Consider the following 18,407-nt stretch of genomic DNA (forward strand, 5'->3'; position numbering starts at 1 on the left):
TCCCAGAGGCCCTTGCCCTTCACCTTTCCACTTCCCCAGCAGAGGCAGGGTGGCCCAAAACCCAAGAGCAAAATGGAGTCTGGTCTTGGAGCCACTCCTGGATGTTCTCTCCAGGGCATTCTGGCTCTGGCTCTGGCTCTCGCTCTCTCTCTACTTCCTCTTTCTATTTCTGTCTGTCTCCTGTCAAACCCAGGAGAATATGGTTTCGCTCCAGTCTCCCCTAGGGGCAAATAAGATAGAATGTGAGAGTGTCTGCAGGACTCTTTGAACATTTTGGTGAACAAAAATGTTCTCCTATTGCAGTGGTTACTTTCACCCAGCTTAGGTCAAGTTTAATCATTTCTCGTGAATGGGCAGCGACTATTGTACTCCAGTCGTACTCCAGAGATGCTTTTAATGGTTCTCTGCCCTCCTTTCTTCCCTCCCATTCATGGATATTGGATCAGTCAATCATTAGTATTTATTGTGCTCTTACTGTGTGTGCTAGGCATTTGGGAGAGTGCAGTACAACAGAGTTGGTAGAGATGTTCCTTGGCCACAAGGAGCTTACTGTCTAGCAGGACAGACAGCATTATAAATACATTTTGGATATGTACCTAAGTGCTGTGGGGTGAATATCAGTGGCTTAAAGGGTACAGATCCAAGTGCACAGGTGATGCAGAAGGGAGAAGGAGTAGGGAAATGGGGGTTTAGTTGGAGGCCTCTCGGAGGAGATGTGATTTTAATAAGACTTTGAAGGTGGGGAAACTGGTGGTCTTTTGGCTATGGAGGAGGAGGGAGTTCCAGGAGGGAGGAAGCACATAGGCAAGGGGTCAGTGGTGAGATAGAGGAGATTGAGGTATAGTGAGTAAGTTGGTGCTAGAGGAGCCAAGCATGAGGACTGAGCTGTAATAGGAAATCAGTGAGGTAAGAAAGGACGGGGTGAGCACATTGAGTGCTTTAAAGCCAATGGTAAGAAGTTCTGTTTGAAGCCAAGCTGGATGGGCAACTACTGAAGGTTTCATGAGGAGTGGGGAGATGTGGACTGAACATTTTTTGGGGGATAGGATAAGTGCCTGTCTGCATAGTAGCATAGTAGCAGTTAGGATGGAGAGGAAAGGGCAAATTTTAGTGATGTGAAAGTAGAACTGACAGGATTTAGTGACAGAGCGAATATGCAGAGAGATGAGTCAAGGGAAATGCCAAGGTTAAGGGCTTGTGAGACTGGGACTCTAGTCGTGCTCAAAAACAAAGGAAAGGACAAGGTTTGGGTGGGAAGATGAGGAGTTCTGTCTTAGTCATGTTCAATTTGAGGTGACAGCAGGACAGCCAAGTAGAGAGGTTCTAAAGGTAGGAAGAAATACAAGACTACAGAGAAGGAGAAAAATCAGGGCTGGAGATGTGGATTTGGGAATCATTCACATAGAGGTAGTAGTTGAAGCTGTGGGAGCAAATGAATTTTCCAACGGAATTGGTGCAGATGGAGAATAGAAGGGGACCCAGAACTGAGCCTGAGGGACTCCCACAGTTAGAGGGGGAGAGGCAGAATAGTAGCCTGATAGAGAGAGGCCAGGGAGATAGGAGAACAAGGAGAGGACAGTGTCAGTGAGGCCAAGATTAGATCATGTTTCCACAGTGTCAGAGATATCTGGGAGGCCAAGGAAGATTAGGATGGAGTTGAGGCCATTAGATTTGGCAAGAAGGTGATCAGAAGGTGGTCGGTGAGCTCAGAGAGGGCAGTTTCTGTGGATTGAACAGGGCAGAAGCCAGATTGGAGGGATTCAAGGAAAGCGTTGGAGGAGAGGAAGTGGAGGCAGTGCATGTAGACAACTCATTCAAGGAGTTTGGAGAGGAATAGTATGTGGGAGATTGGGTGATAACTTGAGGGAGTCTAGCCTCAAGGGAGGGTTTTAGATGTGCTGTCCATCACGGTGTGCCAAGAATCTTTTGGTCCTACAGTCAGAGACAGAATTCAAGGCAAGACATTCCACTGACTTGCATGATACAGCATTACTCAAGGTCTTTTCCTCCCAAGGTCATCTTGATTGTGAAGGCACAAGTACAAAGCTCATCCTACTCTATTTCTTAGTCATGAGTTGATAGCAGAGAAGGCCAAGAAATCTACTCTCCCTCTCCCCCCTCTTCTACTTCCCCCCCAGCCTCAAGTTGGGTAACTCTTCCAGGCTCAGCTCTATTACCCTGCTTTGGGATTTAAGACTGAGGTCTGTGGGCCTCTGTTTCCTGAATGAAATATGGAACCAAATGAACTTCCCCCTGCCCTGTGATTTGAGGGGGATCATAAGGTCCACTGGACACAAGAGCTCCACTGGGTCTTGAGAGCTGGAGCAGCGGGAGGAGGGTCTTCATTTGGGGACCGGAACGCTAGCACTCAGCCCTGTCTCCCTCTTGACCTTGTCCTCATTCTCATCCTATTGTAGTTTTCGGGGGAGAACGCCGAGCGCCTGAAGAAAACGTACGGCAAGTTTTGCGGGCAGCACAACCAGTCCGTGAATTATTTCAAAGACCTGCACAACAAGGACAAGCGCTTTCAGGCCTTTGTCAAGGTGAATGCCTCCCTCCCTGGACAGGGATGAAGTCCCCGGGCAGACAGTTGGTGGGGGCGTGTAGAAGCCACGTGGGTCATGAGCAAGGACTGGTTCACTATCCATGGCTAACGTGGAATTCCCTTCTTCCCCCTCTTGCAGAAAAAGATGAGCACGGCTATAGTGAGGAGGCTCGGCATTCCAGAATGCATATTACTTGTCACTCAAAGGATCACTAAATACCCTGTGTTATTCCAAAGAATTCTGCAGTATACCAGCCGTAGGTTTCTCCCTTTTTTTGCTTTTTTTTGAAATATTGGGTTTGTTTTCTAGGTCTTACAGGTGCTTCCTGAGTGGGCCTCTGGCCAAGTTGATTGAAGTGGGTGGGATTGAAGCGTGGGTTCTGTGCCCAGAAGCTAGGGTTGGGATGGGTTGGACAGCCATATCTGTAACCGTAAGAGGAAGGTTGGTGGATTGGAGTCAGAAAGCCCTCTCTCCCTACCTTTCCTTTCTCCCTCCCTTCGTCTTTTTTCTCCACTACTTTCTCCACTCTCTTCTTCTCTTCCTCCTTCTCCTCTTTCCCTCCTTCTCTCTCCCTCTGTGTCCCTTTCTGTTTCTTCTTCCTCCTTTCTCCCCTCTCTCCTTCCTTTCTGTCTTCCGCTGCTTATTCTCTCTTTCCCTCTCACCACCTTTCTCTTTCTGTGCCTCCCTCTGAAGGTCTCTTTCTCTCAACCCAAACCCTTCAAGGGATGAAAACTCTGTCCCCGTATCTCTTTCAAGAAAACGACGCGGAAGGGCGAGACCTGACCCAAGCTCTGGCCTTGGTGAAAGATGTCATCGGGGCAGTCGACAGCAAAGTCGCCAACTATGAGAAGAAGTTGAGGCTGAATGAGATCTACCTGAAGACTGACAGTAAATCCATCATGCGAATGAAAACTGGGCAGATGTTTGCAAAGGAAGATTTGAAAAGGAAGAAACTGGTGAGGGATGGAACTTTGTCCCTGAAGAATTCCTCGGGAAGATTAAAAGGTGAGGCCCTTCTTCCCCACCCCCAGCAGAAGAACAGTCGGTTGGGGTTCCAGTAGTATTAATTTCGGGAAGTTGTGTTTCAGGGTGGGGACGGTAATTATCGAACTGGTGATTAGGCATCGAGGAAGAAAAACCTCTCGATATTTTAAGTCCCTGAATTTCCTAGAGCTGTCGCCTGAAGCCAGCTGTACTCTGTCCTGGGTCTGACAGATTTGTTTTTTTCTTTCTTAAAAGAAACAACTAATGGATCCCAGCTGTTGGAACCCTAAAGCAGTGCCAGGGCCAATAGTGAAAGGACAGCTTTTAAGGCCTGCGAGGCTTCCCGCAGGGAGAGGGGGGTGTTTTGTCATTCTTGCCCTCAGGCAGACTCCTGCCAAGAACAGGCAGTTCTGTGCAGTGCATTCAACCTTTCCAAAGGGTTAGGTTTCTCTGGACCACAGAATTGGAAGGAGAACATTTCTCTTGAGGTGCAGTGGAGTTGAGATTTGCATATCAGGGGAAGCTTAGTGGGGAAAACGTTGGCACCAGCTCTGTTTCACACCAAACCCAAAAATATTGGTTCACAACCTTTCCCCTACCACCCAGAGTTAAAACAAATGGATTTCATGGAAAGGTACTTCAACTCAGGTTACGACATCAGGCATCCCTGGAAAAGGCACAATTTTAGTCGTTGCTTTCCCGTTAATTCTGGGAAAAGACGTAACAGGTCACAGGGAGGTGATGGAGATGGCTGATGAAGTGGGTACCAGTTTCCAAGGACGGGGTTGAGAAAGAATGGGGTTGAATCTGAGCTTTTGAAGGCATTTTGTAAGTCAGCCCAATCACCCTGGACTAGACAGCTGAACCCCAGACTTACTGGGTAGGGACAGTGGATGTGTCAGCAAGGTGGAGGAATTGGTTTGTGGTGCCTGCCTGCGTACCTATCCCAGGATAAAGGGGGGATTCAGTTCAGTAGAACATGACCTTGGATTGCTAGGAGAAGGGTGAAATCCTAAAGGGACATAGGGTCCTGAGTGTGCAGTTATGTGAAGGAAGGGCATTGTTGTCCCAGCTGCATCAACTTAAGGAAGAGAAGTGAGTTAGGGCAGTGTGGTGTAGTGGATAGAACACAGACCTGAAAGTCAGAAGGACCTGGGTTCTGTTCCCCATTCTGCCACTTGTCTGCTGTGTGACCTTGGACAAGTCTCTTCACTTCTCTGGGCCTCAGTTACCTCATCTGTAAAATGGGGATTAATGTAAAATGTTCATGGGGGGAATGGACAGTGTAAAATCTGAATGGCTTATATTCATTCAGTCAGTCATATTTATTGAGTGCTTACTCTTGTGCAAAGCACTAAACAAAGCACTTAATCTGCCTGCACTTAATACAGTGCCTGGCACATAGTAATCACTGAACATAAAAAAATGACCTGGAGGGGGAAGATATTAGGGGCAGGGACACCAGTGAGGAGACTGATATAGTAATCCAATCGATCAGTCAGTCGTATTTATTGAGCACTGACTTCTGCAGAGCACTGTACTAATTGCTTGGGAGAGTGCAATACAACAATAAACAGACACATCCCTGCTCACAATGAGTTTACAGTCTAGGGGGGATACAGACATTGATCTAAATCAATACATTTTGGATAGGTACATAAATGCTGTGAGTCTGAGGGAGTGGTGAATAAAGGGAGCAAATCAGGGCTATGCAGAAAGGAGTGGTAGAAAAGGAAATGAGGGATTAGTCAGGAAAGGCCTCTTGGAAGAGATGTGCCCTCAGTAAGGCTTTGAAGGAGGGGAGAGTCATTGTCTGTCAGACATGAAGAGGTAGGGCGTTCCAGGCCAGAGACAGCATGTGGGTGAGAGGTCAGAGGTGAGCTAGACAAGATCATGTTCTCTTGAGAGTACTTGGGCCAACGTAGTGACCGTTTAGCTGGAGAGAAAAGGACAGATTCCAGAAATGATGTAGAGGAAGAACCAACACAATTTGGCAACCAACTGAATAGGGAGGGGGAGAGGTGTTGAAAGAGAGGGAGGAGTTAAGGTTTATTCCAAGGTTGTGGGCATGACACACAGAGAAGATGTTGGTGTCAACTGTGATGGGAAAGTTAGGAAGAGGAAAGGATTTGGAGGGAAAGAGGGGGATGTCAGGTTTTGGACATATTCAGTTTAGGGTGCTGGCAAGAGGACGTGCAATTTCAGAAAAGAGAGGTCAGGGTTAGTGAGGTAGATAGCAGTAATAATCATAGTGGTACTTGTTAAGGGCTTACTATATCCCAAGCCCTCGACTAAGTGCTGGGGTAGACATAAGTCAATCAGGTCATTCACGGTTCCTGTCCCACATGGGGCTCACATTCTAAGTAAGAGGGATAGCAGATACTGAATCCGCACTTTGCAGATGAGTAGTGTAAGGCACTGGGAATTTAAGTAACTTGCCCTAGGTCATACGGCAGGCAAGGGGCAGAGCCGGGATTAGAACCCAGGTCCTCTGACTCCGAGGCCCGGGCTTTTTCCACTAGACCATGTTGCTCGCCTAGTAGAAAGAAGCCACGCTGATCTGGGAGCTGTGTGCAAGGAGGTAGGAGTTGAAGCCTTAGGAGCGGATGAGCTTCCATGGGAGTGAATGGAAAGTGAAAAGAGATGGGGACTCAGTACAGAGCCCTGAGGCGCCCCCACAAGTAGCAGGTGAAAGGTAGAGGAAGAGCCAGCAAAAGAGATTGAGGAGGAGCAAGCAGAGAGGGAAGAATAATCTTCTTTAAGACTCAGCCTTCTGTTCCTGCAGGGTTTAGCCCTGTCCACAGAGACATTAGGCTAGGCTGTAAACTCATTATGGGCAGGGAGCATCTGCTAATTTTATTGTATTGTGCTTAGTACAGTGCTCTACACATAGTAAGCACTCAGTAAATGCCATTGATTGATTGATTGGTTCATCAATAGGTTTCAGGAGGCAGGAGGTGAGATATGGATCATTCTGATCTGCAGCTGAGCCCTTCCATTGGCCTGTGGTTTTCTTTGTCCCCTGGGTGGTTAGGCCAGGCCCTGGATACTTGCTAAGTGGTTATTTTCTTCTTTAAAAGTCACATTCTCTCTCTCCCTCTCCCTTTCTCTCTCCCTCTCTCTTCCTGACCCTCTGCCTGCTGCAGAAGTACAGGCAGTTCTGCTAACAGATCTACTGGTGTTCCTGCAAGAGAAAGACCAAAAATACGTTTTTGCTTCACTGGTAAGGAAGGCTTGAGGCTACTCTCTCTTTCCTTGTCAAATGCACCTTGGCTCTGTCATTATTGTTAGCAAAGCAGTCTTTATTCATTCTCCCTCCCAGCCCCACCGCACTTTTGTACATATGTTTCATTTATTTATGTGAATGTCTCTCTCCCCCTCTAGACTGTAAGTTTGTTGTGGGCAGGGAATGTGTCTATTGTTATATCATTCTCTCCCAAGTGCTTATTACAGTGCTCTGCACACAGTAAGCACTCAAAAAACATCATCAACTGACTGGCTGCTCACTTCCCCTCCTCCTCCTGTCCTGCCAGCTGGGCCACATTCTTCAACGGCGGGACGGTCCTCGTCTTCGCCCCTGTTGTTTGATGAAAACAGATGAGGGACCTTTCTCCCTTGCTTTGGTCAGGGGTTGGATCACTAGATGATTTGCTCTGAAAAGAAATCTGTCCTTAAATTGTTTATCTTACCTCAGTCCCCACAACCCAAGTTATCACAAAGTGCTGATGGGCTTTAACCACATTACTGGGGGAACAGATGAAATCTGGGCGAAGAATCTGTCATTTAGCCAAATGAACTTCTAGACACAATTTCACTGTGGGAGACTGCCATGGGACATCAGTTCACTATGAGGTTGTCATCTAGCAAATGTAACTTGTACTGGGTTCATTATTTCACCATCCTCTTTTAACAAAAAAAAAAATGAATTGGGAGAGGTCTTCTTTCAGAAATTGCTAAAAATGGTTTCAAATAAAAGGAGTTAAGGAGCTCCCTTAGGTGAGCAAAATTAGGTGGTGGGGGAATTTCGTCTCACATTTCTCTTTTTCCGTATTTCAAGGATCAGAAAGCCACCGTGATTTCCCTAAAGAAATTGATTGTGCGGGAAGTGGCCCATGAAGAAAAGGCCCTGTTTCTAATCAGCATGGGGATGAAGGACCCTGAAATGGTGGAAGTCCACGCAAGCTCTAAAGAAGAACGGAATGGCTGGATCCGGGTCGTCCAGGACACCATTAATGCTGTGTAAGCCGTTGACTTGGTTCCATTTTGGCCAACCCTCCTTCACCTTCCTGGTGACGTCCTGTGGTATCTGGTGTGTGTGTGTGTGTGTGTGTGTGTGTGTGTGTGTGTGTGTGTGTGTGTGTGTGTGTGTGTGTGTGTCTCCCCTTTAGGAACAGTGATGAAGATGAAGGCATCCCAAGTGAAAGTGAAGAAGAGAAGAAGATTTTGGACCCCAGAACCAGAGAATTAAAAGGTAAAGCTCTTCAGAGAGGGTAATGGCTTACTCTGTGTAACTCTTAAGGGGTCATGGAGCTAGTGTAGTAGATAGAGCACAGGCCTGGGAATCAGAAGGTCATGGGTTCTAATTCTGGCCCCACCACTTGTCTGCTGTATGACCTTGGGCAAGTCACTTAACTTCTCTGTGCTTCAGTTTCCTCATGTGTAAAATGGGGATTAAGACTGTGAGCCCCATGTGAGACAAGGACTGTGTACAACCTAATTACTTTGTATCAATCTCAGTGCTTAGAACTGTGCTTGGCACACAGTAAGCTCTTAACAAATACCATAATTATTATTATTGTTATTATTATTACTGCCTCTTTTGGGTTCTCCACCACTTTTTTTGTTTTTTGTTATTTGATGGTATTTGTTAAGCGTTACATGCCAGTCACCGAATGAAGCACTGGGGTAGATATAAGCTAATCAGGTTGGACACAGTCCATATCCCACAGTCTTAATCCCCATTTTACAGATGAGGTAACTGAGGCCCAGAGAAGTCAAGTGATTTGTCCAAGGTCACATAGGAGTCAATGGTGGACCCAGGATTAGAACCCAGCTCCTCAACTCCCAAGCCCATGCCCTTTCTGTTAAGCAGCACTGATTCTCATTAGTATTTTGACAATAATGATTGTAGTATTTGTTAAGCACTTATTAAGTGCCCAAAATCAATCAATCAATAATATTGAGTGCCTACTGTGTTCAGCACATTGCACTAAACACTTAGAAAAATTCAGAATAATGGAGTTGATAGAAGTGATTCCCTACCTCAAGGAGTTTACAGTCTATAGGAGGAGACAGACATTAAAATTAATTGCAGGTAGGGGAAATAGTAGAGTATGAGGATTTGTGTGTAAGTGCTATAGGGCTGCTGTGAGTATCAGAGCACTTAAAGGGGGGCTCTGTGTAGCCATCACAGAGTGTGTAGCCATCACAGAGGGGGCGGCGGATGGGAAAATTAAGGATTTAGGGAAGGTCTCTTGGATGAGATGTGATTTGAGGAAGGTTTTGAAGGTGGGTAGAGTGGTGGACTGTCAGATATTATGGGGAGTGAGTTCCTGGCCCAAGGGAGAATGTGGACAAGGCGTCAATGGCAGTATAGAAGAGATCGTAGTACAGGAGTAGATTGGCATTGGAGGACCAGAGTGTACAGGTTGGATTGGATTGGACTAGGAACTGTACTCAATGCTAGGATAGATTACAAGATAATCAAGGTGGATCCAGTTCCTGTCCTCATGGGGGAGAAGAAGTGATTGATCCCCATTTGACAGATGGGAAAACTGAAGCACAGAAAAGTTAAGTGACTTATTTATTTATGCATATTAATGTCTGTCTTCTCCTCTAGACTGGGAGCTCTTTGTGGGCAGGGAATGTGTCTATGTGTTGTATTTTTTTATGGCATTTATTAAGCACTTACTATGTGTAAAGCACTGTTCTAAGCACTAGGGGGGTCAAGGTGATCAGGTTGTCCCATGGGGGGCTCACAATCTTAATCCCCATTTTACAGATGAGGTAACTGAGGCACAGAGAAGTTAAGTGACTTGCCCAAAGTCACACAGCTGACAATGACGAAGGCAGGATTTGAACCTGTGACCTCTGAGTCCTGAGCCTGGGCTCTTCCTACTAAGCCACGGGTACTCTCCAAAGTGCTTAGTACAGTACTTTGCACACCGTAAGCACTCAATAAATACGATTGAAATAATGAACTAATAAATGAAAGTGGTGGAGTTGGTATTAGAAACCAGGTCCTCTGATTCCCAGGCCCATGCTCATTTTACTAGGCCATGCTGGCCTCAGAAGAGTTGGCTTCACTCCCAGATCTGCTTTTGCCTTTAAGTAATATGGCCTCTCCTGGTCCAAAACTCTATATTGTCTCAGAGAAGATGCCCGTGCTGATCATATTTAAGCAAAAAGACAGTGGCACACCAAAGATGAATGCTTCTCCCCCCAAGTCTGTAGACTTCTTTGGGGCAGGGATCACATCTTCCAGCTGTATTGTATTGTACTTTCCCAAGTGCTTAGTACAGTGCTCTGCACAGTAAGCGCTCAATAAATACGATTGAATGAATGAAAGTGCTTAGTACAGTGTTCCACACACAGTAAGCACTCAGCAAATATCATTGATTGATTTTTTTATGGTATGTGTTAAGGGCTTACTATGTGCCAGGTATTGTATCTATCTGCGGTAGATACAAGCTAATCATGTTGGACACTGTTCCTGTCAAACGTGGGGCTCACATTCTTAATCCCCGTTTTACACACAAGGCAACTGAGGAACAGAGAGGTTAGGTGACTTGCTCAAGGTCACACAGCAGAAAGGTGGCAGAGCCAGGATTAGAACCCAGGTCCTTCTGACTCCCAGGCCCACCGTGCTCTATCTTCTAGGCCACCCTGCATCTTGATTCAGAGATTCAGCCTGCACATGCCAGGAAGAAGGATGCAGGAGTCTACTTCCTGAGATTTAGAACTGAAAAAATCTAGGGAATTTGATGTCACTCGGTTATGATGCCGCTGACCCTCACCGGTTAGTATTTCCAAAACAGGAATTCAGGGTGGTTCCAAGGAGCCTGTCCAGGGTCTTCCCAAGTCTCCCTGCCATTCCACAAAGCACCACAAGGTGGCAATGGTGCCTCAATCGTTGCTTCAAGGCACCACCTGTTCTGGCTTTTATAAGTTGTTCCCTCTCCCCACATCACAGACCAAATTCAACAAAAAGATCAACAAATCCTAAATCTTTTGGAGGAGAAGAAGATGATTTTCCGGGATCTGACAGACTGCAGTGCCCATTTGTCTGATGATGCCTCCCCGACGCCCGACTCCCGGGTGCTGTTCAGAGCCAGCACGAAAGAGGCCCCCAAAGGAGCCCCTATCATCAAAAGCGCCATGAATGAAGGTGAGTGGGTCACGCTCAGTGCCAACCCAAGCCTCTTCTGCTCTCCAGGGCTTCTCTGCGGGGCTCGGGAAGGAAATGCTCAGGCCACCCTTAAGGGAAGGGCAGCTAGAGTGGCTCTAAACCTCAGTCAAAAACAGACTGTTGTACTGCCGCTTCTCACACTCTTCTGTATGCCAGCTTGAGTCAGTGGGTCAGCTGCCCTCCTCCTTTGGCGTTATCTCTGCCGTAATAATCAGATTCTGGCTGGAACCCAAACCTGGAGTAGAAAAACAGAGGTAATCAATCAATTGTATTTATTGAGTGCTTACTGTGTGCAGGGCACCGTACTAAGCACTTGGTAGACTACAGTACAACTGAGTTGGTAGACATGGTCCCTGCCCAAAATGAGCTTACAGTCAAGAGGGGGAAACAGATATTAATATAAATAAAAATAAATGACAATATGTACATAAGCATTGTAGGGCTGAGGGAGAGGTGAATAAAGGGAGCCAATCCAAGTGCAAGGGCGACATTGAAGGGAGTGGGGGAGAGAAAATGAGGGCTTAGTCAGGGAAGGTCTCTTGGAGGAGTTGGTCCTTCAATAAGGCTTTGAAACAGGGGAGAGTGATAGTCTGATGGGTTCTCTGAGAACCCTCCTCCCCTCCCCGAGGCCATTTTCCCAATTGCCTTGTGAGGAAACCTTCCTAGACTAAGATCTCATGCACCCGCCCATTTTTCCCTCCCTAATTCCTCTCCCATGCACTTAATCCCACACCCTTAGGTCTGCCCCCACCATGCCTACATACATATCTTTGTCCTCAGTTGCTTCCCTACCTGAAATTTTTTTTTTAACATCAGTCTTCTCCATTAGACTGTAAGCTCCTTGAAGGCAGGTGCTCAATAAGTACCCTTGATGGATGGGTTGATTGAGAGTGCTTACCCTGTTCAGGGAATACTGTGGAATTCTTTCCCCTTGTCATGCACCGCTGGGAAGTCACTGTGGCCTTCTGTCTTCAGTTCAAGTCCTACAAGATTTGGTGAAAGGCAACCTGGGGAATGTACTTGGGCAGCCTGTCAACAATCTCAGCGAACAAGAAGGAGTCGGTCCCATTTCTTTGCCCAGAAGAGCAGAAACCTTTGGAGGGTTTGACAGCCACCAGATGAATGCATCAAAAGGTAAGCGGGGGCGGGGGGGAGGGAATGGGTGTGCGTGTGTGTGTGCGTGCAGGCGGAGCAGTGTACTCAATGTAGAATCCGTGGCTCTGTAGTCCTCCATGAAGCCAAGAACTTCCTCACTTCAGTGAATATGTTCTGTTGACCTGGCCAGGCCATCACAGAATCTCTGAAGAGGGTGAATGGTCTCAGGTCCAGGCAAGGAAGGAAACCTTGAAGAGACGGCAGGAATCTTTCGACGTTTCCCTCAACGCATCTTCTGCTAATGAGGAAGTCACTGTGGCACCATGATCCGATGGCATACAGGCTAAGATCTACCGGCACGGGGAGGAATGGCCTGATTAAACAGATTTGTACAGTCATTTATACAAGAATCAGCATGGCCTAGTGAATAGAGCATGGGCCTGGGAGTCAGAAGGACCTGGGTTCCAATTCCAGCTCTGCCACTTATGTGACCTTGGGGAAGTCACTTAACTTCTCTGTGCCTCAGTTCCCTCTTCTATAAAATTGGGGTGAAGACTGTGAGCCCCATGTGGGACATGGACTGCGTCCAACTTGATTAGATTGTACCTACTTCAGCGCTTAGTACAATGTCTGGCACATAGCAAGTGCTTAATAGATGCCACAAAAACAAAAAAAAATTTGTGGTATTTATTAACCCTTACTATGTGTCATGCATTGTACCAAGCGCTGGGGGAGATACAAGATAATCAGGTCCGACATGAGGCTCACAGTCTAGGAGGGAGAACAGGTATTGAATCACCATTTTGCAGATGAAGGCACTGAAAAGTGAAGTGACTTATCCAAGGTCACTCTGCAGGCATGTGGAGGACCTGCTATTCGACCTCGAGGAGAAGGTCAAAAGATTCTAGCAGTCTCTTCAGGTTTTCCTCCCAGTCCCGAGCTCTAGCCACTAGGCCATGCTGCTTCTCAAGCTCTTCTTCCACATGTGGAACAGATGAGAAAATGCCATGATCTGGTTGCAGCAGTGATCAAAGCAGCTCATCATTCTCCATTGCTGACAAGATCCAAGCCACAGAGCTCCTGCTTGGGCTTCTGAAAGGCTTCAGAATGAAGCCTTTGGCAAGGCTTTCAAGGTCCATATGGAAGCATTTGACCCTGTTAATGAAGCTGGACTCTACATGTTGCTTAGTAAATTTGGCTGCCCTTATAAGTTCATTTAGCTGCTGATTCCACTTGATAACGATGAATGCCCGCTGCCTATGTGAGAACTGAAAGTTCCCTGTCCAGTCCACCTCTGCCATGCCCACCTCTGCGCTGTCCAATCCACTTCGGCTCTGCCCATTCCACCTCTGCCCTGTCCAGTCCACCTCTGCCTTGTCCAGTCTACTTCTGCCCTTCTCAATCCACCTCCTTTCACCAAAGGCGTAAAGTAAGTTCCCTTAAGCATTTTGATACTCACCTTAGCCCCACCGCACTTATGTCCTTATCCTTGTACTCTACTTTTTCCCAATCTGTAATTTATTTTAATGTCTATCTACCCCTGTAGGCTGAAAGCTTCTTGTGGACAGGGGTTGCATCTGCCAACTCTGTTATACTGTACTTTCTCAAATGCTTAATATAGTGCTCTGTACACAGACAGCACTCAATAAATACCATAGGTTGATTGATGCATAAAGAGCCCGGTCAACTATTATACAGCCACGCTGGAGGAGGCAACAAGAAATTGAAACACGGGTATTAGAATGCATTTCCACTCTGCAGAAAACTTGCAACTCAGCTGACATCCAGAATTATTCAAAGTCCTAGGGATGGTCAATCAATAAATAGTAAATTCATTGAGTGCTAAACAAAACATTTGTGAGAATACAGTGGAATTTAACAGACACAATCCCTGTCCTCAAGGAGCTGTAAGCTCCAAGTCAGACAGTAAAACATATTACAAGTAAGGGGAAACCACAGAGTTTGAAGATATGCCTATAAGTACTACCAGTGGTGGGGAGAGAGTGCCTAGATGAGGGGGAAATAGGTGAGAGATGAGAGATCAGGGAAAGTCTTTTTTTGCAGTATTTAAGTGCTTACTATGTACAAAACACTGTTCTAAGCTCTGGGGTAGATACAAGTTAGGTCGGAAACAGCCCCTGTACTGTTAGGGACTCATAGTCCAAGTAGGAGGGAGACCAGGAGAACTGAGGCTCGGAGAAGTGAAGTGACTTGCTCAGGGTCACACAGCAAGTGATTGGCAGAGCCAGGATTAAAGCCCAGGTACTCCCAGAGCCTGTGCTCTTTCCATTAGGCCATGCTGCTTTTCATTCATTTGTTCATTCAATCATATTTATTGAGCACTTACTGTGTGCAGAGCACTGTACTAAGCGCTTGGGAAGTACAAGTCAGCACTACGACATGCTGCTTCTGGTGAAGATCTGATTTCAGAAAGACTTTGAAAATGAGGGAGAGTAGCGGCCTGACAGATGTGAAGAGAGAGGGAGTTCCAGACAGGAGGAAGGCTTTCAGGAGGGAGGGAGAAAGAGGTTGGCGGCAAAAGAGATGAGAGCAAGGCATGGAGGGTAGGTGGCTCGAAAGTCAATCATGCCGTACCAAGGTAGCTATACCTCAGAACCACACACCCAAGAAAACATGCAAATGATTGGAAACTACTTTACAGAACCAGCCATTACAAGCTAATAATCATAATGATAGCAATGATCATTATGGTACTTGTTAAGTGCTTACTGTGTGCCAAGCACTGTTTTAAGAGCTGGGGTAGATTTAAGTTAATCAGGTCAGACACAGTTCCTGTCCACATGGGGCTCACACTATTAATCCCCATATTACAAACGAGGTAACTGAGGTACAGAAAAGTGAAGTGACTTGTGCAAGGTCACATGGCAGACAAGTGGCTGAACCAGGATTAGAACCCACGTCCTTCTGACGCCCAGGCCCACTTAGCCATGCAGTAGTCCTAAAGAAAATTGAAGGCATGTATCTGCCTGCACTAGGGCATCTGTATACAGAACCAAAAATCTATATTGGCGACACAGAGCTAACCGATATCAAATAATCCTAGGCAACATATGGATAAACGATAGACCAGCAGGTAGAAAATTAAATCAAGAAGGCCACACGCCTTTGGGAGACTGTCAAACAGAGCATTCTGGAAGCATTATAACAGGCTCCAGACGAATCAGTCCAACCTTCTCTATGGCTGTGAGACCCGGACTGTCCCTAAGTGTAAGCTTGTTTTGGGCAAGGAACTTATCTGCCACCTCTATACTGTACTCTCCCAAGCACTTAATACAGGCCTCTGCACATAGTAAGTGCTCAGTATGTACCAGTGATGATTTTGATGAAGCGCCACATCCTTTATGAGCCATACTCACCATCAAGCGGCAAACAGGATCACAAACCAAAGAACACCAAAATGGAGTCAGTGTCCTAGATTTGTGAGGAATATGGATGATAGCCAAATTCCCAAACAGCTTGCTGAGAGCAGATGTTTTTAGGATCCAGAAAAACAAAACTCCTTTGAGTGCTGCATCTCAGCTGAAAATTGGGAGTCATTATTTTTGGCTGCTTCTGGATGGGTCTCAAGTGCCTAGTCTTTTGTGCTTGAAGAAATATGCCTCCTGCTTGATGTTCACACATGGTGCTATTTTTGCTTTTGTCTCACCACCTTTAAGAAGCTAGAGATGCTTTGTTTAGATTGTGAGCCCCCCAAGGGACCGGAACCTTGTCCAATTCCCTCTTGCTTATTCTTTCCCAGTGCTTAGTAATAATAATCCCTGTCGTATTTATTAAGCACTTACTACATGCCAGGCATTGTACTAAGTGCTAGGGTGGATATAGCAAATCAGGTTGGACAGAGTCCCTGTCCCACACAGCGTTCACAGTCTCAATCCTCATTTTACAGATGAGGTAACCGAGGCTCAGAGAAGTGAATTGGCTTGCCCAAAGTCACACAGCAGGAAAGTGGCAAAGCTAGGATTAGAACCCAGGTCCTTCTGACTCCCAGGACCATGCTCTAGCCACTAGGCTATCCTGCTTCTTTAGTACAGTGCTTAGCATACAGTAAGCACTTAGCAATTACTAGTACGACTACTTTCTTGATTTCAGTGTGCCAAGCTGGTGTATTTTAAGCCAGTAACTCCAGGGGCTTCTGCAGTTTTGACTTGAACTCCAAGCATTTGGCAGGAAGATGGATGAAATTTCAAGAGTTTTCTAGGCCCCAGGAAAGGCCTGAAGCTCCCACTTCGCCCCGAGCAAGAAAAGAACAGTATTATGTCCAGATTCCCGAATCTGTATTCAGTTTTTGAGGGGAATTTTTCTGTCATCAATAGCAATCTCCAGGGTTGGGATGAAACCTTTGGCTTCTATGGTATGTTTCTAATACAGTGCCTTTTGCACAATAGGTGTTGGTAAAGCATGTTTCCTTTAAACTTATTTTGTACCTACCTCCTTCAAACTTTGTTATGAATTAGAGGTGGCCCAAATCAGTCAGTCACATTTAATGAGCGCTTATTATGTGCAGAGCACTGTACTAAACGCTTGGGAGAGTACAATACAATAATAAACAGACACATTCCCTGCCCACAACAAGCTTACAGTCTAGAGGGGGAGACCAGCATTAATATAAATAAATAAATTGCAGGTATGTACATTAGTGCTGTGGGGCTAGGAAGGGGGTGAATAGAGGGAGCAAGTCAGGGCGACACAGAAGGGAGAGGGAGAAGAGGAAAGGAGGGCTTAGTCAGGGAAGGCCTCTTGGAGAAGAAAGTCCTTCCCATATGTTTGAAAGCTTCATTTCTCTTTTTTTTTTTTTTAGGTGGTGAGAAGGAAGAAGGAGATGAATGCCAGGATCTTCGAAGAACAGAGTCTGACAGCGGACTGAAGAAGGTAAAGCTGCAAAAATCTGAGTTGAGGCACCCGTTTGGGCTGTTCTCTAAATTTATGGCACATAATAATAATAATAATAATAATTATTATTATTATTATTATTTTGGTATTAAGCACTTAATAATAATGATTGCATTTATTAAGCACTTACTATGTGCAAAGCACTGTTCTAAGTGCTGGGGAGGTTACAAGGTGAACAGGTTGTCCCATGGGGGGCTCACAGTCTTCATCCCCATTTTACAGATGAGGTAACTGAGGCATAGAGATAAACACCCTGTGGTTTGAAAGGATGGCTTTGCTTCTTCGCCAGATATAAAAATGAGTTTAAAGGAGGGCGAACCCAGCCCTTGTCCCCAATGAGTGTCCTCTTAAACATGACTTTAATGGCAGCCGGATGTTTCGGCCGATCTGATGTTCCGCACTCCGTCCCTCCAGATCGGATAAACTGGTGCCAAGCCAAAACCAGGCTAGGCAGGTATGCCTGTGTCAGCCCTCTCCTCTCCTCAGACGTTGGTTTTATGGTCTCAGTGCCCCCAGAAACCAGATTGTTTTCACTGGATTGGCAGGGCTCCTAACCAGTAGGGGGAATTGAAAGAGACCCAAAGGGAGCTATTGGTGCAGACCTCTGTCAACAATAATAATAATGTTGATATTTCTTAAGTGCTTACAGTGTATTAAGTGCAGGAGTAAGTGCAAGATAATCAGGTCAGACGTCCCTTTCCCACATGGGGCTCAAAGTCTAAGGGGGAGGGACAACAGGTATTGGATCCCCATGGGGGAAACTGAGAAATGAAGTGACTTACCTGAGGTCCCTTGGCAGGCAAGTGGCAGAGTCTGGATTAAAACTCAAGTCCCCTGAATTCCCGTGCTCCTTCCACTAGGCCACACTGGTCCTTCACTGCACGGCTCTCACATTCCACTTCGAGTGGATTGTCCTGCAAGTCTCCTCTAAGCTTGGTGGCTGCCCAGTATTGCATCGTGGATGTTGTAGACAACTCCCTGCATCACTTATTGAATGGCATACTTCTCTGCCTCTAGCAAGCACCCTTTTACTGTGATCCAGTTTTTCCCAATACTGTTTATCGTTTTTGAAATGTGCTGCTGCTTCTGGAAAATCACACTTTGCGTGTGTTCTTTCTATCTTTCTTAGGGTGGAAATTCCAACCTGGTGTTTGTGATGAAGAGAAACAGTGAGGTGAGAAGGGGCCATCTGCCCTTTTGGGGAGCGTGATAGAGTTTTGTGATCATTGTTGAGCTGGGCATCCCCTGTGTGCTCTGCTGAGGGGCTCTTCCCTGCCTTGCCACTCCTCCTACTCCATTCTAGTGGGAGATGGTTTTCCAAGACGGATGTGCCCATTTGGCCTCTACCTTGGGGCAAGAAAGCTGGGCAGACCCCTTTCCTTGAGGGGAGCCAGCTGCTAATAAGTGACTGCAGGTATGAAGTCCCAGTCAATTAATGGTATTTATTGAGCACACACTGAGTG

General features: G+C 46.3%; 1 protein-coding gene across 9 annotated transcripts in view; it reads left to right on the plus strand.

Annotated features, from left to right (window-relative positions):
- Nucleotides 1–18,407, plus strand: part of AKAP13 (A-kinase anchoring protein 13) — a 324,907-nt gene that overhangs the window by 290,351 nt on the left and 16,149 nt on the right. For all 9 annotated transcript variants that reach the window (XM_038746250.1, XM_038746251.1, XM_038746256.1 and 6 more), the window contains 10 exons: nt 2,418–2,543; nt 2,685–2,802; nt 3,303–3,551; nt 6,677–6,753; nt 7,588–7,769; nt 7,919–8,001; nt 10,723–10,917; nt 11,914–12,072; nt 16,853–16,923; nt 18,074–18,118. In XM_038746250.1, coding sequence (XP_038602178.1) covers nt 2,418–2,543; nt 2,685–2,802; nt 3,303–3,551; nt 6,677–6,753; nt 7,588–7,769; nt 7,919–8,001; nt 10,723–10,917; nt 11,914–12,072; nt 16,853–16,923; nt 18,074–18,118 — 1,305 coding nt within the window. The remainder of the gene's footprint in view (nt 1–2,417; nt 2,544–2,684; nt 2,803–3,302; nt 3,552–6,676; nt 6,754–7,587; nt 7,770–7,918; nt 8,002–10,722; nt 10,918–11,913; nt 12,073–16,852; nt 16,924–18,073; nt 18,119–18,407) is intronic.

The sequence above is a fragment of the Tachyglossus aculeatus genome, chromosome 5 (assembly GCF_015852505.1).
Source record: "Tachyglossus aculeatus isolate mTacAcu1 chromosome 5, mTacAcu1.pri, whole genome shotgun sequence".
NCBI lineage: Eukaryota > Metazoa > Chordata > Mammalia > Monotremata > Tachyglossidae > Tachyglossus > Tachyglossus aculeatus.